The 23,290-nt window shown below is 42.1% G+C and overlaps 1 protein-coding gene across 4 annotated transcripts in view; it reads right to left on the bottom strand.

The window, feature by feature from the left end:
- The window catches only part of HDGFL2 (HDGF like 2), a 460,705-nt gene that overhangs the window by 159,482 nt on the left and 277,933 nt on the right, over positions 1-23,290 (bottom strand). For all 4 annotated transcript variants that reach the window (XM_073594787.1, XM_073594781.1, XM_073594774.1 and 1 more), the window contains one exon: positions 23,203-23,273. In XM_073594787.1, coding sequence (XP_073450888.1) covers positions 23,203-23,273 — 71 coding nt within the window. The remainder of the gene's footprint in view (positions 1-23,202; positions 23,274-23,290) is intronic.

The raw sequence follows: 23,290 nt of genomic DNA, 5'->3' as shown, positions 1-23,290 counted from the left end.
TACTCGCAGCTTCGCCGGATATAACATGGCGTATGGCAGTTGCAAAGCTCTGAGGCGCCTCTTCACATCGCTGAACTTAGCTCTATTTCTTTGCACCATAGCCGAAAAGTCTGGATAGAATGACACTCTTACTCCATTAAACTTCACATTGGCCTGTTCTCTTGCGCATCTTAGCACTGCCTCTCTGTCACGGTAGTGTAGCAGTTTGGCCAACATTGATCTGGGGGGAGCACCTTGTGGGGGAGGACGCACAGGTACTCTGTGGGCCCTCTCCACTGTAAAAAATGGGGAAAAAGCTTCACGGTCAAATAACTTAGTCAGCCAGCTCTCCACAAACGATGTAGGATCTCTGCCCTCCGATTTCTCGGGGAGGCCGACGATACGGACATTGTTTCTGCGTAAACGGTTTTCCGTGTCTTCTGCTCTGTTGTATGTGTCTTGGGCCAAACTATAAGCTGCCTTTGCTTCTCGCGCCAACGGGGGTACCTGCTCCTCCAGATCACTCACTCTGCTCTCAACTGCAGTTGCTCTTTCTCTAACCTTTTGCAGGTCTTGTCTAAGTAGTGAAATCTCTTCCCTCAGGCCCCCAAACTGCTCCTTCATATCAGTGACTGTGGCCGTGCACACGTTAACAGCCTTCAAAATATCAGCCAGGGTGGGCTGCTCTAGGGTCTCTATTATTTCATCTGATGGTGGGGGGGAGGGAGTATGATTAGAGTCCTCATGCAGCTGTTCAGGCATATTTTCTGTATCAAGGCCCCAGTCAGCTTGTGAAAAAAGATCTGCAGCTTCCCCATTGCTCGCCGCCCCCCCCACGTCCTCCGGGTTTTGTAATTTCTGTGTATAATATGTCATGTCTCTGTAATGTTCCTTACCCGGTCCTTTCAGCTGCTTCTTGCTGGTATTATCCCTGGGCTTGTCTGTTATGCGCGGCGTGCGCTGTGCTTTGGCTGCTGCAGCAGCGACGCCATCTTGAGAGTCCGGTCCCGCCATCTCTAACGGGCCTCGGCGGGTCTTTGCTCTTGTGCAGAGGGCCGGTGGTGGGTCCGGATGGTAGAGGGTCTCGGAAGCCAGCTGGGGGGCCGAAAAAAATCAGGATCAGGGGTGCCGGGAAAGGATCAATCTGAGGATCAGGCAGGAGCTGTGAGAAGTGCGTCCTCTCACATGCCGGTCTTGGCCACGCCCCCCGAATTCAATAAAATTAAATCAACACTGAATGTGTCCCCACATAAACAAATTATAAATTGAACGCTACCTCATCTAGGATAGCCTAAATAGGCTCCTACTACTACTACAAGTGATAAGTTGAAGTGGCAACAGCAATCTGTGAAAAAAAACCCAGCTGGGGTCTCCAAATAGTCTCTATGTATTCAAAATCAATCTCTCCAGGCAACAGTGTCCACAAAATATATAGATAATGATGAGGAATAAGTGATAAGCTTAATTCATTCCATTAGTGTTTCCATCCATATGCACTGTGCTAGTGTGAAGTTCTCAAATAGTGAAAATTCAATTCTAGTAGTGACTGTAGTGCACAAATGCCCTCCACCGATCACATTACGCGCCCACATGCTACAGATGCACTATTTCTGGTGCATACAGGGGAAAACACATTATATACTTTGTGGACAATGTTGCCTTGAGAGATTGATTTTGAATACACAGACTATTTGGAGACTCCAGCCGGGGGTTATTTTTCACAGATTGATATTTCAAGTTATCACTTGTAGTAGTAGGAGCCTATTTAGGCTATCCTAGGTGAGGTAGCGCTTCACGCTCAATTTGCAAAAAAGACTGTAGAAGTAAAGAAGGCTGCACAGCCGCACTCTGATGCAACACCTTTATTATAGTAAAATATGATCCATACAGCATACCAAGGTACAGCCCTCAAATTCCACTCGCCTGCTTGCATTTTGCAAGTGGATTTTAAGGGCTGGCGAGGGTGGGCTGCCTGGGAGCGCGCGGGTGGGGGGTGGGGGGGGAGCACCGCCGACCGGCGGGTTGTATGGGAGTCCTTCTCCCAGCGCTCGTGGAGGGGAAGAGAGAGGAGAGAGCCGGCTGGATGATTCAGAGCACGAGGGACATCACTAGCGGCTTTCATTTCAATAGCGGAGTGTTCCCCGCACACTCACTGTCACACACAGCCCTGCCCCCTGGTCCCGGAGGAATTTGATAGACAGATCACCTGTCCAATCCCGGGACGAGTGAAGTGTATCAAAGTTCCCCAGCCAGGGGGCGGGGCTGTACGGGACGCCTAGCGGAGGGAACACAGCAACTGAAATCATAGCTGTTCCAGTGATGTCCCTCGCACTCTTATCTCCTGGCCGGCAATGCTCTGACTCTCCTTCGCTCCCCAGCATGATGGACACGGGTGAGGCTGCATTGGCGGACACGGGTGAGGCTGCACTGGCGGACACGGGTGAGGCTGCACTGGCGGACACGGGTGAGGCTGCACTGGCGGACACGAGTGAGGCTGCATTGATAAGCACAGATAAAGTTGCTTAATTCTGCATAAAACATTTAAGTGGCATTTCATGAGATAATTTATGAGAGTGTGTTTAGGGGTGTAATTAGGGGCAGGGTAGGGGTTGGGTGGGCAACTGGTGGCGAGTAACCCTTGAGGCAGGACTAGTAGCTCAGGACTTGAAATTTTGAGCCCTTGTAATACAGACACGTTTCACACCCTTACTGGTGCTTAGTCATAGCTAAAAGATTACTTAGTCATTGCTTTTAGCTATGACTGACCAAGCACCAGCAGGGTGTGAAACATGTCAGCTATTACTGTACCTGTATGTGTATCTGTTTGCTGTACGGATTGTATTTCACATCAATAAAGATGTTGCATCGGAGTGCGTCCATGCAGCCTTCTTTACTTCTACAGTCTATGTAAGCAGAGCCAGCACCCTTTATCCTATGTGCAGGGAAGGTGTGTGGGAATGTTGCCTTGAGCGGTATCAACCTCTTTAAAGAAAAAAAAGCGTGTATATGCCCAAGCCTAGGGTGGTCAGATCAACCCTATGCTTCGGCATATATTTTACTCTTTTTGGCACAGATTGCAATAGAAAATAAGTTGTTTTATTGCGTTAATGTTTTATGGTTAACCATTGTTTGCTTTGCAGGAACGCCATTCAGCTGCAGCACCGATCTGTTTATTTTGACAGCAACAGGGTGTGCTTTCAGAATACATAAATCAGCAATTGCAGCACTGTAGGAGATTTCTCCACCGTAGTGAACAAAAAAAAAAAAAACATATTCCAAAGCATGGGGGACGGAGTGGTCAGTGAGCGGATCATCCCTATGCTTCAACATATATATTTTTTTTCACTTTTCTTAGCAGAGATTTCTTCATCTACATCAATCGAGCATTTCATCACTTTGGTTTCGCCAGATATAAACAGCGCCATTTTTAAATTGGGAAAGCATCTGATCACACTGATCTTGGTGTGGTCAAATGCTTTAAGGGCAAAGATGGACTTGGTAAGCTTAACACAAATGAATCACCGGGACCAGATGGCTTACACCCGCGAGTCCTCAGAGAACTCAGTCAAGTTATAGCCAGACAAATGTTCCTGATGTTTGTGGACAGCATAATGACAGGATTGGTACCAGCTGATTGGAGAAATGATTGGTACCAGCTGATTGGAGAAATGAATCACCGGGACCAGATGGCTTACACCCGAGAGTCCTCAGAGAACTCAGTCAAGTTATAGCCAGACCATTGTTCCTGATGTTTGTGGACAGCATAATGACAGGATTGGTACCAGCTGATTGGAGTAAAGCCAATGTGGTACCGATATTCAAGAAAGGACAGACACATTCCCGGGAATTATAGGCCAGTCAGCCTAACATCAGTAGTGGGTAAATTATTGGAGGGGATGATTAGGGACTACATCCAAAGATTTACTGAGGAGAAGAATATCATTAGTGATAATCAGCATGGGTTTATGAAGGAACGTTCCTACCAGACCAATCTGCTAACATTGTACGAGGAAGTGAGCAGCCATCTAGATATGGGGAGGGCTGTGGATGCGGTGTATCTGGACTTTGCGAAAGCATTTAATACAGTCCCCCATAAACGCTTAATTTATAAGTTGAGGTCCGCAGGCTTAGACCATAGGGTTTGTGCTTGGGTAAAAAAAACTGATTACAGGAATGTGTCCAAAGGGTAGTGATCAATAACATGTACTCAGATTGGTCTGGAGTATTGAGTGGGGTACCCCAAGGTTCTGTCTTGGGACCAATTCTAGTCAACATATTCATAAACAGAGGATGGGTTTAATAGTTCAGTCTCAGTTTTTGCAGATGACACAAAGTTAAGCAGAGTAATAAACTCATCAGGACTTAGAAATTTTGCAGAATGACCTGAATAAAATAAAAGGAGTGGGCAGACAAATGGCAAATGAGGTTTAATGTGGAGAAATGTAAAGTAATGCACCTTGGGTCAAAAAACATAAATGTAAAATATTCACTAGGTACAGCTGGGGGAGTTAAGGATGGTGAAGGATCTAGGGCAGGGATATGCAATTAGCGGACCTCCAGCTGTTACAAAACTACAAGTCCCATCATTCCTCTGTCTCTGGGTGTCAAGCTTGTGGCTGTCAGAGTCTTGCTATGCCTCATGGGACTTGTAGTTCTGCAACAGCTGGAGGTCCGCTAATTGCATATCCCTGACCTAGGGGTACTAGTAGATGACAGGATGTACAACAGCATGCAGTGCCAAGCTGCATCTGCCAAAGCCGGCAGAATATTAGCATGCATAAAAAAGGGCATATACTCCAGGGACAAAACTATAATTCTGCCACTTTATAAAACTCTGGTTAGGCCTCATTTGGAGTTTTCAGTTGAGTTCTGGTCACCAGTCCTCCAAAGGGATGAGCTGGAGAGAGTTCAAAGAAGAAGGGCAACAAACCTAATAAGGGGACTGGAGGACATCAATTACGAGGAACGGTTGCAAACACTAAATCTATTCTCGCTGGAGAAAAGACGCTTGAGAGGAGATATGATAGCGATCTAAAAATATCTTAATGGGGATCCATTATTCAGTTATAGGGAGTGTAAAAGGACACAGGGCAACACAATGAGACTGGAGAAGAGGTTTAACCTTAAACTGCGTAGGGGGTTCTTCACTGTCAGGGCAATAAGGATATGGAACTCTCTCCCACAGGTGGTGGTGGCGGCTGCGGTGAGTACGGATATCTTTAGGAGACTTTTGGATGTACATCTTAAAGAACACAAGATACAGTGATATGGGAAATCATCAGACACTGATACACGTGCACCTACACATGTTGAACTGGATGGACTATTGTGACTTTTTTCAGTAGGTAAGTAACTATAACTATGTAGAATCAAATAGACCCCAAATTTTTCAGAAGAGTGTACCTGTCACTGCCTATTGCTATCACAGGGGATATTTACATTCCCTGCGATAACAATACAATCGATAAAAAACAAAAAACAGGGACAGTGTAAAAATAAAATAACAAAGCAAAATAAATAATGATAAAAAGAAATTAAAATAAATAAAGCACCCCTGCTAATGTTGGGCATAAAATGCCAGGGCAGTTCAAACATCCCCCAAATTAGCACTTTTTGTTAAGCAGACAGTAATATTTGCTTAGAGGCATTTTGAGTCCATATTTTTTGCCACAAGTTTCTGGAAAATTATTTTTTTCCCCACAAAGATGTTACTTAACCACTTCAGCCCCGGAGGGTCTTACCCCCTTAATGACCAGGTAATTTTTTGCGATACGGCACTGCGTTATTTTAACTGGCAATTGCGCGGGCGTGCGTTGATGTACCCAAAAATAAATGCCCTCTTTTTCCCCCACAAATGGAGCTTTCTTTTGGTGGTATTTGATCACCTCTGCGGTTCTTAATTTTTGCACTATAAACCAAAAAAACAATAAAGAAAAAGAAAAAAATAGCAGAAAAAAACAATATTGTTTACTTTCTGCAATAAAACACACCCAATAAAAAAAATCAAATGTCTTCAAAAACTTCGGCCAATATGTATTCTGCTACATAGGTTTGGTAAAAAAAAATCCCAATAAGTTTTGATTGGTTTGCACAAAAGTTATTTGCGTCTGCAAACTATGGGATATTTTTATGACATCATTGATTTTTTACTAGTAATGGCGGCGATCAGTGTAGACAAATCAGACACATGACACTTTTCGGGGATCAGTGACATTATTAGAGTGATCACCGCTAAAGATACGCACGGTTACTGTACTAATGAGACAGGGAAGGGGTTAACATCAGGGGTGATTCAAAGGGTTAAGTGTGTCCCTAGGAGGTGCTTGCTGTGTGGGGGATGGACTGACTGGAGGAACACAGATCCGTGTTCCTGCTTAGCAGCAACAGAAGATCTGTGTCCTCCCCTGTGAGAACCGCGATCTGCCTTGTTTACATAGGCAGATCGCCATAATGCCTCTCTGGAGAATGACCGTGGCTGGCCGCTGGACCCTCTGATTGGCTCCCCCTCTGTCAAATAGGCGCACCCCCACAGTATCTAATGCACAAAATGACATACAGGGACATGATTTCGCACAATAGTGCCGCCCTGCCGCAGTATATATGTGATAGGCGGTCCTTAAGTGGTTAAATGATATATTGCTCACACATGCCATGGATATATGTGAAATGAAACCACAAAATACATTCTGCTGCTTCTACCGAGTATGGGGATACTACATGCAAGACTTTTTGGCAGTCGAGCCGCGTACTGGACCCCGAAAACCAGTCACCACCTTTAGGCTTTCTAAGGGCATAAATTGCTCATCTTACTTCCCATCACAGATTTGGAGGCCCCAGAAATGCCAAGATAGCGACCCCCCCCCCCCATTACCACTTTTCGGAAAGTAGACACCCCAAGGTATATGCTAAGAGGCATGCATGGTGCGTATTTTGCAGATCTCATTTGTTGCCACAACATTTGGGAAAATGAAAAAAGAAAACAAAAATGTTTTTTTCTTTTGTCAATTTTAAAACCTTGTAACAAAAATGAGAGCTGCAAAATACTCCATCCATGACTCTTATCAAATTCCTTGGGGTGTCTACTTTCCGAAAAGGGGTCATATTGGGAGGGGTGGGTGGGTGTGGGTTGTGCCATCTTGGTATTTCAGGGCCTTCAAATTGGTAATAGGTAGTGAGGAAGTGAAATGAGCAATTTACGCCCTTTGAAATCCTGGAGGACACGGGTGAGGCTGCACCCTTTGGTTTCCTCGTAGTTGGGAGAAGCAGCAGAATGTATTTTGGGGTGTAACTCCACATATAATACCCATGGCATGTGTGAGCAATATATCATTTAGGTGACAACTTTGTGTACAAAATAAAAATAAAAAATTCATATCATTTTTTTTGTCCTTTTTAAAAAACTTGTGACATAAAAAATATTCCATGGACTCAAGATGCCTCTCAGCAAATTCCTAGGGGTCTCCATTTCCAAAGAGGGGTAATTTATGGGGGTTTGTACTGCCCTGGCATTTTAGCACCTCAAGAAATATGATAGGCAGTCAGAAAGTAAAAGCTGTGTATATTCCAGTATATGCCATAGTTTGTAGACGCTATAACTTTTGCACAAACCAATATACGCTTATTGGGATGTTTTTTTTTTACCAAAGACAAGTAGATGAATACATTTTGGCCAAAATGAAAGACAACATTTTCGATTTTTTATAACAAAAAGTAGAAAATATATTTTTTTTCAAAATTGTTGGTCTTTTTGGTTGCGATCAATGGCTCGCATTTGTGGGAGTATTTTGTAGTATAATGTCCCACAGAAAATTTTAATTCTGAAAGGAAAGTAAAGGTTTTCTGACAAATCTGTTGAGGTGTACTCATTTCTGCGCAGCACTGTACCTATAACGTCAACATTTATGAGGGAAAGAACAGCCAGCTAGACCCACATGGATGCTCTACCTATATGGGGACACGTGGCAAAATTGTTTGGCAACTTATAGAACCGCTGTTCAAGAAGCGTTACCATCTGTATGTAGATCATTTCTACACAAGTCTCCCACTATTCCGCCATCGCTATTTAACCACTTGCCGACCGCCTAATGCAGATATACTGCGGCAGAATGGCACGGGCAGGCAAAATCACATACCTGGTATGTGATCTGCCTCCCGCGGGTGCCCTAGGCGGTTGGCTTCGTTAGGAAAGCGATCAGAAGTGAGGGGGAGGCCACTCATTCGTGGCCACTCTCTCGCGATCGCTCCCCACGAATGAAAATCTTCCTCTGCTGCTGTAATGTAAACAGCGGCAGAGGAAGTGATGTCATCTCTCCTCGAGCCGGTCTTTTCGTTCCGGCGCCGAGGAGAGAAGACATCAATGCGAATTGCACCAACACTACACTTACAGTAGAACACGCAGGAACACTTTTCACCCCCCCCCCGATCACCTCCCTGTACCCCCTGTCAGAGTGACACCAATAGCAGTATTTTTTTTTTTTGCATTGGTGTCAGTTTGTGACAGTTGTAAGTAGTAGGGCAGTTAGGGTTAGCCCCCTTTAGGTCTAGGGTACCCCCCTAACAAAGTTTTAACCCCTTAATCACCCCCCGTCACCAGAGTCACTAATCAATCGTTTTTCTGATCGCTGTATTAGTGTCACAGGTGACGCTAGTTAGGGAGGTAAGTATATAGGTTCGGCGTCAGCGTTTTATAGCGACAGGGACCCCCATATACTATCTAATAAAGGTTTTAACCCCCTGATTACCCCTTAGTTACCCTTTCACCAGTGATCACCGTATAACTGTTACGGGTGACGCTGGTTAGTTTGTTTATTATAGTTTCAGGGCACCCGCTGTTTACTACCGTATAAAGGTTTAACCCTCTAATCGCCAGGCGGTGATATAAGTTAAGTTTTAGGGTCAGATAGTCTGCGTCACCCCAGGCAGCGTCAGGTTAGTGCCAGTACCACTAACACCCACGCACGCAGCATACACCTCCCTTAGTGGTATAGTATCTGAACGGATCAATATCTGATCCGATCAGATCTATACTAGCGTCCCCAGCAGTTTAGGTTTCCCAAAAACGCAGTGTTAGCGGGCTCAGCCCAGATACCTGCTAGCACCTGCGATTTGCCCCTCGGCCCGGCCCAGCCCAGCCCACCCAAGTGCAGTATCGATCACTGTCACTTACAAAACACTAAACACACATAACTGCAGCGTTCGCAGAGTCAGGCCTGATCCCTGCGATCGCTAACAGTTTTTGTTGGTAGCGTTTTGATACAGTCGCTAACAATCAGGAGCTTTTTTGCCTGTGAGTCTCACTAGTGTACCACTACATTTAGAGCCCAAAATGGCAAATTGAAGGTACACTAGTGAAGAGGCCTACACATTTCTGAGCATGACAGATAGTGAAGAGGAAGTCACTCATCTGTCAGATTCAGGCTCAGAATACGATCTTGTAGACGACAGCGGCTTCATGACAGATAGCTCTGACAATGGAGTTGTGGTCCCTGCCAAGGTCAGGCGTAACAGACCCCGAACTTCTTCTTCTGTCCTTAATGTGCAAGAACCCGCAGGTCCCTCGTATGGAGCAGAGAAGTACTAGAGCCGCTATTCCTTCTGGTGAACTGGCAAGTACCAGCGGCCTAGTACACCCTGGTCGTACATCCAGCACTGCAGTAACACTTGGTGACGTGGCGAGTCCCATAAGTGCAGTTCAAGCTGGTGAGGTGGCAAGCACAAGTAGTGTCCGGCTGCCACCAAGAAGACGAACACAGGCCCGTCGTGCCCATAGTGCCCTTCCTGCTGCATTCGCCAATCCGAATTGGGAACCCACCACTTGTGCAGCACCCGTACTTCCCCCATTCACTGGCCAACCCGGCATTCAGGTGGAAACAGTTGATTTTACGTCACTGGATTTTTATTCGCTGTTTTTCACCAAAGATCTTTAGATCTATTGTGGACCAAAGCAATTTGTACGCTGGTCAACACATCGCCACTATTCCCCAGTCCTCCCTTGCCAGAGATTGGAAACCAATTACGGTTTCCAAATTTAAGATCTTTCTGGGCCTTTCCCTCCTCATGGGCATAACCAAATAGAGTGAGTTGCGGTCATATTGGTCCACTGACCCAATTCACCATATGCCCGTGTTCTCTGCTTCCATGGCCAGGGCACGATACGAGCAGATTTTGCGGTTCATGCACTTCAACAACAATGAACTCTGTCGTCCTCGCGGAGACCCTGGATACAATCGGCTCTACAAAATTCGGCCCCTCGTAAACCACTTCAACCAAAGTTTTGCAGACTTGTTTACTCCCCATCAAGTTGTCTGCGTTGATGAGTCCCTGATTAAGTTTTCTGGCCGCTTGTCATTCAAACAGTACCTTCCCAGCAAGCGTGCCAGATACGGGGTCAAGATGTATAAGCTCTGTGACAGGGCCACAGGCTATACATGTAGTTTTATGGTTTACGAGGGAAAAGATAGTCACGTAGAGCAGACAAACTGCCCTCACTACATAGGAAGCGCTGGCAAGATTGTGTGGGACTTGGTGTCACCCTTATTCGGAAAGGGGTACCACTTGTATGTGGACAATTATTACACGAGCGTGCCACTTTTTAGTCACCTTTTTGATCATCAGATTAGAGCATGTGGCACCATGCGACCTAATCAGGGCTTTCCCTAGCGGCTTGTAGATTCCCGTCTTAGGCTGGGGGAGAGAGCCTGCTTGCAGTGTAATAATTTGCTCGCTATGAAGTGGAGGGATAATAAGAAAGTTTTCGTTCTTACCTCCCTTCATGCAGACACAACGGTCCAAATTACTACGACGACTGGTGTTGTGGAGAAACCCCTCTGTGTCCATGAATATAACCTTAACATGGGAGGGGTGGACCTCAACGACCAGTTGTTGGCGCCGTACCTAGTTGCCCATAAGGCCAGACGCTGGTACAAAAAAGTGTCTGTTTATTTCAATTGGCTTTGCTGAACGCTTATGTGCTATACAGAGCTTCAGGACGGACTGGATACTTCCTTAAATTCCAGGAAGAGATCGTCAGAGCCCTTCTGTTTCCAGACGGTGCTCCACCTCACCTTTCCCAACCAAATGCATTAAGCTGGCTGCATGAGAGGCATTTTATGTCCTCCCGAGTACCCCTACCCAACGAGCCCCCCAAAAAAGATGTCCTGTCTGCAGCAAGCGCGGATATAGGCGTGACACCCAGTATTATTGTCCCTCCTTTCCTGACAATCCTGGTCTTTGCATTGGTGAACGTTTTGAACGCTACAATACACTAGTTGAGTATTAGCGTAGGGTACAGCACTGCACAGACTAGGACACACTTTCACAGGGTCTCCCAAGATGCCATCGCCAAAACCTGGTACCAGTTACAAAAGTTAAAGTTACAAAAAAGAAAAAAACAAAAAAAAAAATGTAAAAAATAAAAAAAACAAAAATAGTTGTCGTTTTATTGTTCTCTCTATATTGTTCTGCTCTTTTTTACTGTATTCTATTCTGCAATGTTTTATTGTTATGTTTTTATCATGTTTGCTTTATAGGTATGCAATTTTTTTATACTTTACTGTTTACTGTGTTTTATTGTTAACCATTTTTTTGTTTTCAGGTACGCCATTCAGCTGCAGAGCGGATTTATTTATCTTGACAGCAACAGCGTTTGCTCCCACGATACATAAAGTCGTGACTCCAGCGCTGTCGGAGGCGATTTCACCACCACAGTTACATACTTCAGCATATATGCCGAAGCGTGGGGGAGAGTGGGTGGAGGAGCGATTTGCTCCTACCTTTTGCGGGAGGATGCCCCCATGCTTCGGCATATATAACCGGTGCATGTATGCCCATCATTAGAAGTGGGTGGATGAAGGGAGGTATTCTAATGGTGGGCATACCCACCGATCAATATCTTTTTTTCGATCAGCCCACAGGCTGCATGAAAAAAAAGTTTACAATCTATGCCCAACAAGGACCAGCAATGTACTGGTATGTTGCTGAACTTTGAGTGGTTATACCAAAATGATGCCTGCAGGTTTAGGTATCATCTTGGTATCATTCTTTTCAGCCAGCGGTCGGCTTTCATGTAAAAGCAATTCTAGCGGCTAATTAGCCTCTAGACTGCTTTTACAAGCAGTGGGAGGGAATGCCCCCCCCACCGTCTTCCATGTTTTTCTCTGGCTCTCCTGTCCCAACAGGGAACCTGAGAATGCAGCCGGTGATTCAGCCAGCTGACCATAGAGCTGATCAGAGACCAGAATGGCTCCAAACATCTCTATGGTCTAAGACCCCAATTTAAAAAAAAAAAAAAAAAAAAAAAAGTGTACCTGTCATTACCTATTGCTATCATAGGGGATATTTACATTCCCTGAGATAACAATAAAAATGATTTAAAAAAATAAATGAAAAAAACAGTTTAAAAATAAGATAAAAAAGCAAAAAAATAAAGAACAACCGTCCCCCCCTGCTCTCGCGCAAAGGCGAACGCAAGCGTCGGTCTGGTGTCAAATGTAAACAACAATTGCACCATGCATGTGAGGTATCACCGCGAAGGTCAGATCGAGGGCAGTAATTTTAGCAGTAGACCTCTGTAAATTTAAAGTGGTAACCTGTAAAGGCTTTTAAAGGCTTTTAAAAATGTATTTAGCTTGTTGCCACTGCACGTTTGTGCGCAATTTTAAAGCATGTCATGTTTGGTATCCATGTACTGGGCCTAAGATCATCTTTTTTATTTCGTCAAACATTTGGGCAACAGTGTGTTTTAATGCATTAAAATTTTTAAAAAAGTGTGTTTTTTCCCAAAAAAATGTGAAAAATCGCTGCGCAAATACTGTGTGAAAAAAAAATGAAACACCCACCATTTTAATCTGTAGGGCATTTGCTTTAAAATATATAATGTTTGGGGGTTCAAAGTAATTTTCTAGCAAAAAAAAAAAAAAAAAATTTTTCATGTAAACAAAAAGTGTCAGAAAGGGCTTCGTCTTCAAGTGGTTAGAAGAGTGGGTGATGTGTGACATAAGCTTCTAAATGTTGTGCATAAAATGCCAGGACAGTTCAAACCCCCCCCCAAATGACCCCATTTTGGAAAGTAGACACCCCAAGCTATTTGCTGAGAGGCATGTCGAGTCCATGGAATATTTTATATTGTGACAATTTTTAAAAAATTTTTTTTGCACAAAGTTGTCACTAAATGATATATTGCTCAAACATGCCATGGGAATATGTGAAATTACACCCCAAAATACATTCTGTTGCTTCTCCTGAGTACGGGGATACCACATGTGAGGCTTTTTGGGAGCCTAACCGCATAGGGGACCCCGAAAACCAAGCACCGCCTTCAGGCTTTCTAAGGGCGTAAATTTTTGATTTCACTCTTCACTGCCTATCACAGTTTTGGAGGCCATGGAATGCCCAGGTGGCACAAACCCCCCCCAAATGACCCTATTTTGGAAAGTAGACACCCCAAGCTATTTGCTGAGATGTATAGTGAGTATTTTGCAGACCTCACTTTTTGTCACAAAGTTTTCAAAAAAGAAAAAAAAAAAATTTCTTGTCTTTCTTCATTTTCAAAAACAAACGAGAGCTGCAAAATATGCCCATGGCCTGTGTGAGCAATATATCAATTAGTGACAACTTTTTGTAATTTTTTTTTTTTGTCATTATTCAATCACTTGGGACAAACAAAAATTAAAATTCAATGGACTCAACATGCCTCTCAGCAATTTCCTTGGGGTGTCTACTTTCCAAAATGGGGTCATTTGGGGGGGGGGTTTGTACTGCCCTGCCATTTTAGCACCTCAAGAAATGACATAGGTAGTCAAACTAAAAGCTGTGTAAATTCCAGAAAATGTACCCTAGTTTGTAGACGCTATAACTTTTGCGCAAACCAATAAATATACGCTTATTGAAATTTTTTTTTAACAAAGACATGTGGCCGAATACATTTTGGCCTAAATGTATGACTAAAATTGAGTTTATTGGATTTTTTTTATAACAAAAAAGTAGAAAATATAATTCTTTTTCAAAATTTTCGGTCTTTTTCCGTTTATATCGCAAAAAATAAAAATGGCAGAGGTGATCAAATACCATCAAAAGAAAGCTCTATTTGTGGGAAGGAAAGGACGCAAATTTCGTTTGGGTACAGCATTGCATGACCGTGCAATTAGCAGTTAAAAACGACGCAGTGCCAAATTGTAAAAAGTGCTCTGGTCAGGAAGGGGGTAAATCCTTCCGGGGTATAGGAGGGGAGGTGCTGCGCTAACCAGAAGAAAGCTGTAAATCTGTCTGTGGTCAATTAATAAAATGACATAAAATCGCATAAAGAAGTGTTGACACTAAAAAACATTCAAGTCTTAATAATCAGCATCATGTGTATGTGAAAAAAAGTGCATAAAAAATCCTTTTCGATTGGTATATACTAAATAACATAAAAATTGCATGTTAAATCGCATAAATAAGTGTTGACACTAAAAACATATAAATCTAGATAATCATGTGTTGGTGCACAAAGGGACATAAACACTACTTCATGTGAATAATTCTAAATAAAAATACATAGAATAAATCAGAAATAACCATCAAAAACATATCCTTATAAATGGTGCAAAACGTACAAAGTGCCAGTGCTTAAAGGTGATCTAGATATCGCAAATAAAACACATCAATCCAACGCAATATGGATGCAATTCACTCAGTGTCCTCTTCGTGCATAAAAAACTAATGTAAGCAGTGGCCCCTTGCCTAGCGGTGCTAGGTCAACCGCATGAATTGTAGCTAAAACGCCAGGTCCTGAGCCTAAATCGCGTCCCTATATCCACGCTTGCCGGTGTTGGGTTATCCTAATGGCAGCTGATTACAAGTGGCTATGGTCCTTATCAGGGGTCCTGGACCAGCGCGGATCCTAGCTCAGCCTCCACATCTCAGGTATGTATGTACAGGAATATGCAGGACAAAGGTACTTGATAGTGAAGTATGTATTAACCAGGTAATGCTTTATTAAAAATCTTTAAGTAGATGTACTCACATAAAAACAATGCAGAGCAAACCTCTCTCCTACGAGCAGCGAACTCGTTCTGTGTCTAGCAATGTGAAACAGCCTATTCCGTCCCTACGCGTGACATCACCGATCACGTGACTTCTTCAGGGGATGAGCAAAATAGGCTTATTGTGGTCTTAAATAGTCTCTCCCATAGTGATTAATGGGCGGCCATTTTCTCGTAGCCACGCCGGCCATTACTAGGTCTCACATGGGCGCGGCCATTTTGTAGGTTAGAAACGACTACCTGATCATAACAAAGCTAATAACTAGGTGTCTGATAGGCACGGCCATTTTATAGGTTAGAGAAGACTTTATACTCATACCAAGGCAAATAGATACCGAATTGGCTGTATGTTTATGTAACGCTATATTGTGTTGCTCATAAATATGGCTTAATGATATACAGAGGGGCTAATTGGCCAGAGACGGACGCATAGGTGGGCATTTATTAAAAAGAGAGAGAGAGATCCCGCTGTATTGGAAGCTAAAAAATGCCAAATGGTCAGAGGCTACCACTAAAAGTGCATACATGGAAATTTTATTTCGTAAAATATATTGAAAGGTAATAAAAAGGCTAAAATTAAATTATTTAATGAAATAGGATTAAAATATATGCGGGGTTAAGGTGCAAAAAGCTGGAATATCCAGTAAAATTCAAATTAAAATAGCCACGGTTTGCTCTGCATTGTTTTTATGTGAGTACATCTACTTAAAGATTTTTAATAAAGCATTACCTGGTTAATACATACTTCACTATCAAGTACCTTTGTCCTGCATATTCCTGTACATACATACCTGAGATGTGGAGGCTGAGCTAGGATCCGCGCTGGTCCAGGACCCCTGATAGGACCATAGCCACTTGTAATCAGCTGCCATTAGGATAACCCAACACCAGCAAGCGTGGATATAGGGACGCGATTGAGGCTCAGGACCTGGCGTTTTAGCTACAATTCATGCGGTTGACCTAGCACCGCTAGGTAAGGGGCCACTGCTTACATTTTTATGCACGAAGAGGACAGTGAATTGCATCCCAGACACCCCACTGTTGTTTTATTGAATACACCAGAACTTGCTTTTGCACCTTCAATGACTTTTACACTGGCACTTTAAGTTTGCTGCACTTACTGGCATGTCATTGGTCATTTGTTTCGCAGGCCAGCACAATATATTTTATATCACTATTATTGGGACATTTATTTATATTTATTATCCATATTGCGTTGGATTGATGTGTTTTATTTGCGATATCTAGATCACCTTTAAGCACTGGCACTTTGTACGTTTTGCACCATTTATAAGGATATGTTTTTGATGGTTATTTCTGATTTATTCTATGTATTTTTATTTAGAATTATTCACATGAAGTAGTGTTTATTAGGGCTGAAACAACTAATCGATTAATCGACAACTAATCGATTATGTAATTAATCGATTACTATTTTCATAATCGATTAATCGGCCAGTAACATAATGGGGTTAAAAAAGCTAAAATTAGCCCTATATAGTACAAAAAGAGCAAATAATCTCTACTGTAAATATTACTTTCACTGTTGCACAGTAAAAAAAACAATTTTTTTTTTATTTTTAACTCCATTATGTTACTAAATGTCTTAGGCCTGGTTCCCACCTATGTGTTTTTTGGTGCTTTTTGCAGAAATGCACTACAGTTCATGTAACGTTCACATCTATGCTTTTTTCAGCTGCTGTGTATTTGGAAAGGGTCAAGGACCTTTTTCAATGCAAAACGGTGCTTTTTTGGTTTAATATACTTCAATGGAGAAGCTGCAGAAAAGCATGTAATATTACAGTTCTGTTTGAAAATCTGCAAAACAGTCTAGAATTTTTTTTTCTTTAAATAAAAAAAATTGATCTGAGTCCAGATTCAACCTCTAATAGTATATAGAGTATATCTCTTCTGTCTGTCATTCTCAGAGAGGAATAAAGATTTTACTCCCTAACCGTATAGTTGGTTATTTATATTTACCCCTGCGTATAAAGATATTTAGGAATAAATTGCCTTTTTTTAAATGTTGCATATTAACTAAATTATACACCACACATTTTTTTAGGGTTATTAACCGATTAATCGAAACAATAATCGGCCAACTAATCGATTATGAAAATAATCGTTAGTTGCAGCCCTAGTGTTTATGTCCCTTTGTGCACCAACACGATTAACTATATTTATATGTTTTTAGTGTCAACACTTATTTATGCGATTTAACATGCAATTTTTTTGTTATTTAGTATATACCAATTGAAAAGGATTTTTTATGCACTTTTTTTCACATACACATGATGCTGATTATTAAGACTTGAATGTTTTTTAGTGTCAACACTTATTTATGCGATTTATTATGCGATTTTATGTCATTTTATTAATTAACCACAGACAGAGATTTACAGCTTTCTTCTGGTTAGCGCAGCACCTCCCCTCCTATACCACTGTTTGATTTTGGGCTTATGTCTGACCCTTGCTTCGTTGCATGCAGCTGTCCAGTCGCATACGTGCGTTTTTACCATTTTTTCTGAGTTTTTGTTTTCTTTTTCCAATTGGGTAGTGCAGGAATATTCTTATTATAAATCCTTCCGGGGCTGAAGTGGTTAAAGCAAACTGTGGCCTACGGGGCAGCACGGGCCAACTGCAAGGGCTTCCTACAAAGATTGGTCACCACAAAACTAAAACGGGGAAACAAACTGTTTGTTGAATGAAGAGATACTAGCCCTAAAGTGGAAAGATAAAAGAGATGTCTATATCCGTTCCTCAATACATGACAACTCAGTTGAACCTCAAACAAGACAAGGTCCCGTCCAGAAACCAAAATACATACACAATTATAACCTGTTAATGGGAAGATGGGGTGGATCGACTAGATGATACAGCCCTACTTAGCCACCAGCAGATCAATCTATTGGTATAAAAAAGTCGCCATCTACTATGTACAATTTGTGTGTGTCATCTTTTCTAAGTGCACACAAAGATCCCTAACCTACCTGAAATACCAAGAAAGCATTGTTACAGCCCGGCTCTCTCTGCATGGCCATGTCCTTGAACAAATTTGCTCTAGATCATTGACTATACTCCATGAAAGATACTTCGCCGATATCGTCCCTCTTACCCCAACAGGCTGCAAACCCCAAATAAAATGTATATGTTCCAGTAACAGAATTTGCAGTGACATCCCAAACTACTGTCCCCAATGTCCCTCCCAGCCAGGCCTCTGTATTGGAGACTGCTTCCGGATCTATCACACATCACTACAATATCATTTTTTTAGTGTCTGCTATCTGCCACTTCCCTGTATGACTTGAACTGTTTATCAACAATGTCTGTTTGACACCAGGAAAGGAAAACATTTCTTTAATTTTCCAAATAATCATGGGAAAAAATCTGCAACTTAAGGAAAAAAAAATAATGATAATAATAAAACTCACTATTATGCCTTTTACTAAATACCTTGGACTGTCCTCTTTCCAAAAAGGAGTCTTTTTTTTTTACTGTTCTGTCATTTTAGGGCCTCAAGAAATTTGATAGGCAGTCAGAACATCAGGATTGCTCAATTTTCAATGATACGTAGCATAGTTTGTAGACACCAGCTTTCACACAAACCAATTATCATACACTTATCAGGATTCTTTTTTACCAAAGACATGCAGCAGAATACATTCTAGCCCAAATTTATGATGAAAGTCGATTTTATTGGATTTTTAAAAAAAAAAACAAAGTAGAAAATGTTTTATTTCAAAATTTTCATTTTTTTGCACTTATATCTCTAAAAAGAAAAAACCCAGTGGTGAGTAAATACCACCAAAAGAAGGTTCTATTTGTGTTAAAAAATGATAAAAATTTTATTTGGGTACAATGTAGCATGACTAAATGACAAAGTGTGAGAGCACTGAAAGCTGAAAATTGGACTGGGCAGGAAGGGGGTAAAAGTGCCTGATATTGGGGTGGTTAATCCTTCTGCTGCTAGTATTAGTGGATAGGTAGGAAGGTATATTCTACAGTGCCTTGAAAAAACATTCATACCTCTTGAAGTTTTCCCACAGTTTGTCATGTTACAACTAAAAATGTTAACATATTTTATTTATTGGGATTTTATGTGATAAACCAACACAGAGTGGCACATAATTGTGAAGTGGAAGGAAAATAATAAATGGTTTTCAAATTTTTTTTACAAATAAATATCTGAAAAGTGTGGCATGCATTTGTATTTAGCCCCCTAACTCTGATACCTTTAACTAAAATCTAGTGGAACCAATTGCCTTTAGAAGTTACCTAATTAGTAAATAGAGTCCACCTGTGTGCAATTTAATCTCAGTATAAATACAGCTGTTATGTGAAGTTCTCAGAGGTTTGTTAGAGAACCTTAGTGAACAAACAGCATTATGAAGGCCAAGGAACACACCAGACAGGTCAGGGATAAAGTTGTGGAGAAGTTTAAAGCGGGGTTAGGTTATAAAAAAATATTCCAAGCTTTGACCATCTCACAAAGCGCTGTTCAATCCATTATCCCAAAAATGGAAAGAGTATGGCACAACTGCAAACCAACCATGACATGGCCGTCCACCTTAACCGACAGGCCGGGCAAGGAGAGTATCAGATAAGCAGCCACGAGGCCCATAGTAACTCTAAAGGAGTTGCAGAGACTCACATCTCAGACGGGATAATCTATCCACAGGGCAACTATTAGTCGTACACTCCACAAATCTGGCCTTTATGGAAGAGTGGCAAGAAGAAAGCCATTGTTGAAAGAAAGCCATAAGAAGTCCCATTGGCAGTTTGTGAGAAGCCATGTGGGGGACACAGCAAACATGTGTAAGGAAGGTGCTCTGGCCCAATGAGACCAAACGTGAACTTTTTGGCCTAAATGCAAAACGCTATGTGTGTCGGAAAACTAAAAATTGAACACACAATCCCCACCATGAAACATGGTTGTGGCAGCATCATGTTGTGGGGATGCTTTTCTTCAGCAGGGACAGGAAAGCTGGTCAGAGTTGATGGGAAGATGGATAGAGCCAAATACAGGCAATCTTAGAAGAAAACCTGTTAGAGTCTGCAAAAGTTTTGAGACTGGGATGGAGGTTTACCTTCCAGCAGGACGATGACTTTAAACATACAGCCAGAGCTACAACAAAATGGTTTAGATCAAAGCCTATTCATGTTTTAGAATGGTCCAGACTTGAATCCAATTGAGAATCTGTGGCAAAACTGCAAAGAATGGGCAAAAAATTCACTCTCTAGATGTGCAAGGAATGGGCAAAAAAGACTTGCAGCTGTAATTGTAGTGAAAGGTGGTTCTACAAAGTAGTAACTCAGGGGGGCTGAATACAAATGAATGCCACACTTTTCATATATTTGTAAAAAAATTGGAAAACCATTATCTTCCTTCCACTTCACATTAATGGGCCACTTTGTGTTGGTCTATCACATACAATCCCAATAAAATAAGTTTACGTTTTTGGTTGTAACATGACAAAATGTGGATACTTTTTCAAGGTACTGTATTTACTTGTTTTAAACTTTTTTTTTTTTTTTTTTACATTTCTTCAGTTACTTTCTGGCCTAGGCAAATTATGACATACATCCCTGGAGTCTTCAGGTGGTGAGGAGGGGTTTTCTCAGCTAAGCACACCCTCAAGCCTGCATGCCTGAGCCAAGAGCAGATGGATTCCAGGAAGTAAAGGCTACATGAATTATCTGCCCTTACTTAAGATGGCCGCAGCCAGAAATGTTAGGGGTTGTTTTACAAAGTGATTGCTCAGCAAAATAATGCATGGAAACATGAATGGATGGATGAGTTGGCTTTAAATATTAAAGATGAATTAAATAGTGTTTCTGATTTGTGGTGCGCAGATGCAGTGTAGTTTCGCTTTAAAGTGTTACTAAACTCAGATCCTGCAATCACTATATCTGGTCTCCCACAGTACACAGAACATGGAAATGCAATAGTTTTAGTAAATATAAACTGATAAATACCTTGTTTCATCAGCTGTATATAGCCGTTAGAGCAATCCTGTGACTTGTGCTGATGGCTTGAGGCTTCAAGACCCCAACACTCTGTTTGGACAGCACTGATTGGCCCTGTGCTGATCACATGCACCCTCCCAAGAAAAAAAAACAACTCTCTAGCAATACACACAAACTGTGTAGGCTGACTCTATAAATATTAGGTTCTTTCTTTTGGAGTTTGTGGAAGAAGGAGATGATCAGAGCAGACAAGATCGAACAGCCTTTTTACCTAATGCAGAGGATTAACATCTTAGGTTCCACACTAAGGGGAATAATAACAAGCATGCTTTATTGCATATACAGACTGATTTTACTGCTGTGGGTTTAGTAACACTTTAATCATTCACCTGGAATGGCATCTTTATTGTTAACAGTTTTCCAAATTTAAATAAGCACCCGTCCACAGACCACGTTACCCACCACCACACATTTGTGGGGAAGAGACCCTTGTCCTCTCAATACTGAAATAAGCTGCTTTGTCAATGCAGGTGCTTGGAAGCTGGCAGTGGTTTATAGGTGTGGGAGGATGACAGGTGGTAGTGTGTTAGCAAGGTGGCAGTTAGGTGCCAGATGTGATAAAAATGGAGGATGACAGGGGGTGGGGTGTTAGCAAGATATGAGTGGGGTGCCAGGTGCGATGAAGATAAGGATGACATGGGGTGGGGTGTTAGCAAGGTTGCCAGGTGCGATGAACATGAGGATGACAGGGTGTGAGGTGTTAGAAAGGTATCAGTGGGGTGCCAGGTGTGATGAGGATGACAGGGGGTGGGGTACCAGGTGGGAGGAGGATAACAGGGGGTAGTGTGTTAGCAAGGTGGCAGTGGTGTGCCAGTTGGAATGAGGATGACAGGGGGGATAGAAAGCGAAGAATAGGATAGGCCCACAAAGAGAGAAAGAAGATCACAAATATGAAAAAAATAAAACAGATCATTTTTGGCACAATCTGTATTAATGAATTTAGAAATAGGGAAATAAATGTATTTTTTAATGTTTAGAAATATCTATTACCTCAATATGCACATCTGCAGGCTGTAACTGATGCTGTTGAGAGGTCAAAAAAGAACACTGCAAAAACATGTACAGTGGTGTTATCTCGTTTATTGGAATCACTGCCTCTTGAAATCCACTACAGCGTGTATCCTCATGCTTTTCTGGGAGGCGGATCATCCATGAATCAAGATGTGACATCCCACCGACTGTATCCTTTTTTAGTTACTGGGCATGGAGGAGGAGGGAGGGACTGGGCTGTCATTTAGGATCGGTATACACGCCCAAATGTGTGACATCAATACTGTGTGACCTGAATAGCACAGCTCAAACGGGAATTGTTCTCTTCAGCAATAGAGACCAAACTGAGCATGTGCAGCCGGACTACTCTGTCTTATTTGGATTGTCCAGAGTGACAGTGCAGGAGGGGGAGCATTTGTGCACACAGGTTTAAACAGCTTTTTTACACAATGCAGAGGATTAGTCATGCAAGTTCCACAGTGAATAACAAGCATGTTATTCTGCATATACAGATTTTTTGTGATTTTAGTAACACTAATGTCGCGTACACACGGTCGGAATTTCAGACAACAAATGTTCGATGGGAGCTTGTTGTCGGAAATTCTGACCGTGTGTGGGCTCCATCGGACATTTTCCATTGGAATTTCAAACAAATTTGAGATCTGGATCTCAAATTTTTCGACAACAAAATCCGTTAATCGGAAATTCCGATCGTGTGTACACAATTCCGACGCACAAAATTCCATGCATGCTCGGAATCAAGCAGAAGAGCCGCACTGGCTATTGAACTACATTTTTCTCGGCTTGTCGTACGTGTTGTACGTCACCACGTTCTTAACGTTCGGAATTTCCGACAACATTTGTGTGACCGTGTGTATGCAAGACAAGTTTGAGCCAACATCCTTTGGAAAAAAATCCACGGTTTTGTTGTCGGAAAATCCTACCGTGTGTACAGGGCATAACTATACCATGTTTCTACTATTTTAAAAAGGATGTAACAAAGTAAATGTAAGGAACACACAGAATGGAGGATCTTAATAATACAGTATAACAGCTTACTAATACATAATAGGGTGTGCACAATGCTAATACTTCCCATAAAGTAGGTCCTTAAAATCCTCAAAATTCCCATTAAGGAAGTAGAGTGTAATTTGCTTGTCAGTCTTAACAAATCATTGGTACTTACAGGACTGTCCACCTTCAGAGCAAACTTGATTTCGCTGTGAAGCTTCTGGAGTTGTTCCTCCACAGTGGGCTCTGTAAAGTTGACAAAA

This window comes from Aquarana catesbeiana, linkage group LG01, assembly GCF_042186555.1.
Source record: "Aquarana catesbeiana isolate 2022-GZ linkage group LG01, ASM4218655v1, whole genome shotgun sequence".
Classification (NCBI taxonomy): domain Eukaryota; kingdom Metazoa; phylum Chordata; class Amphibia; order Anura; family Ranidae; genus Aquarana; species Aquarana catesbeiana.
This window is presented reverse-complemented; position numbering and strand designations above follow the sequence as displayed.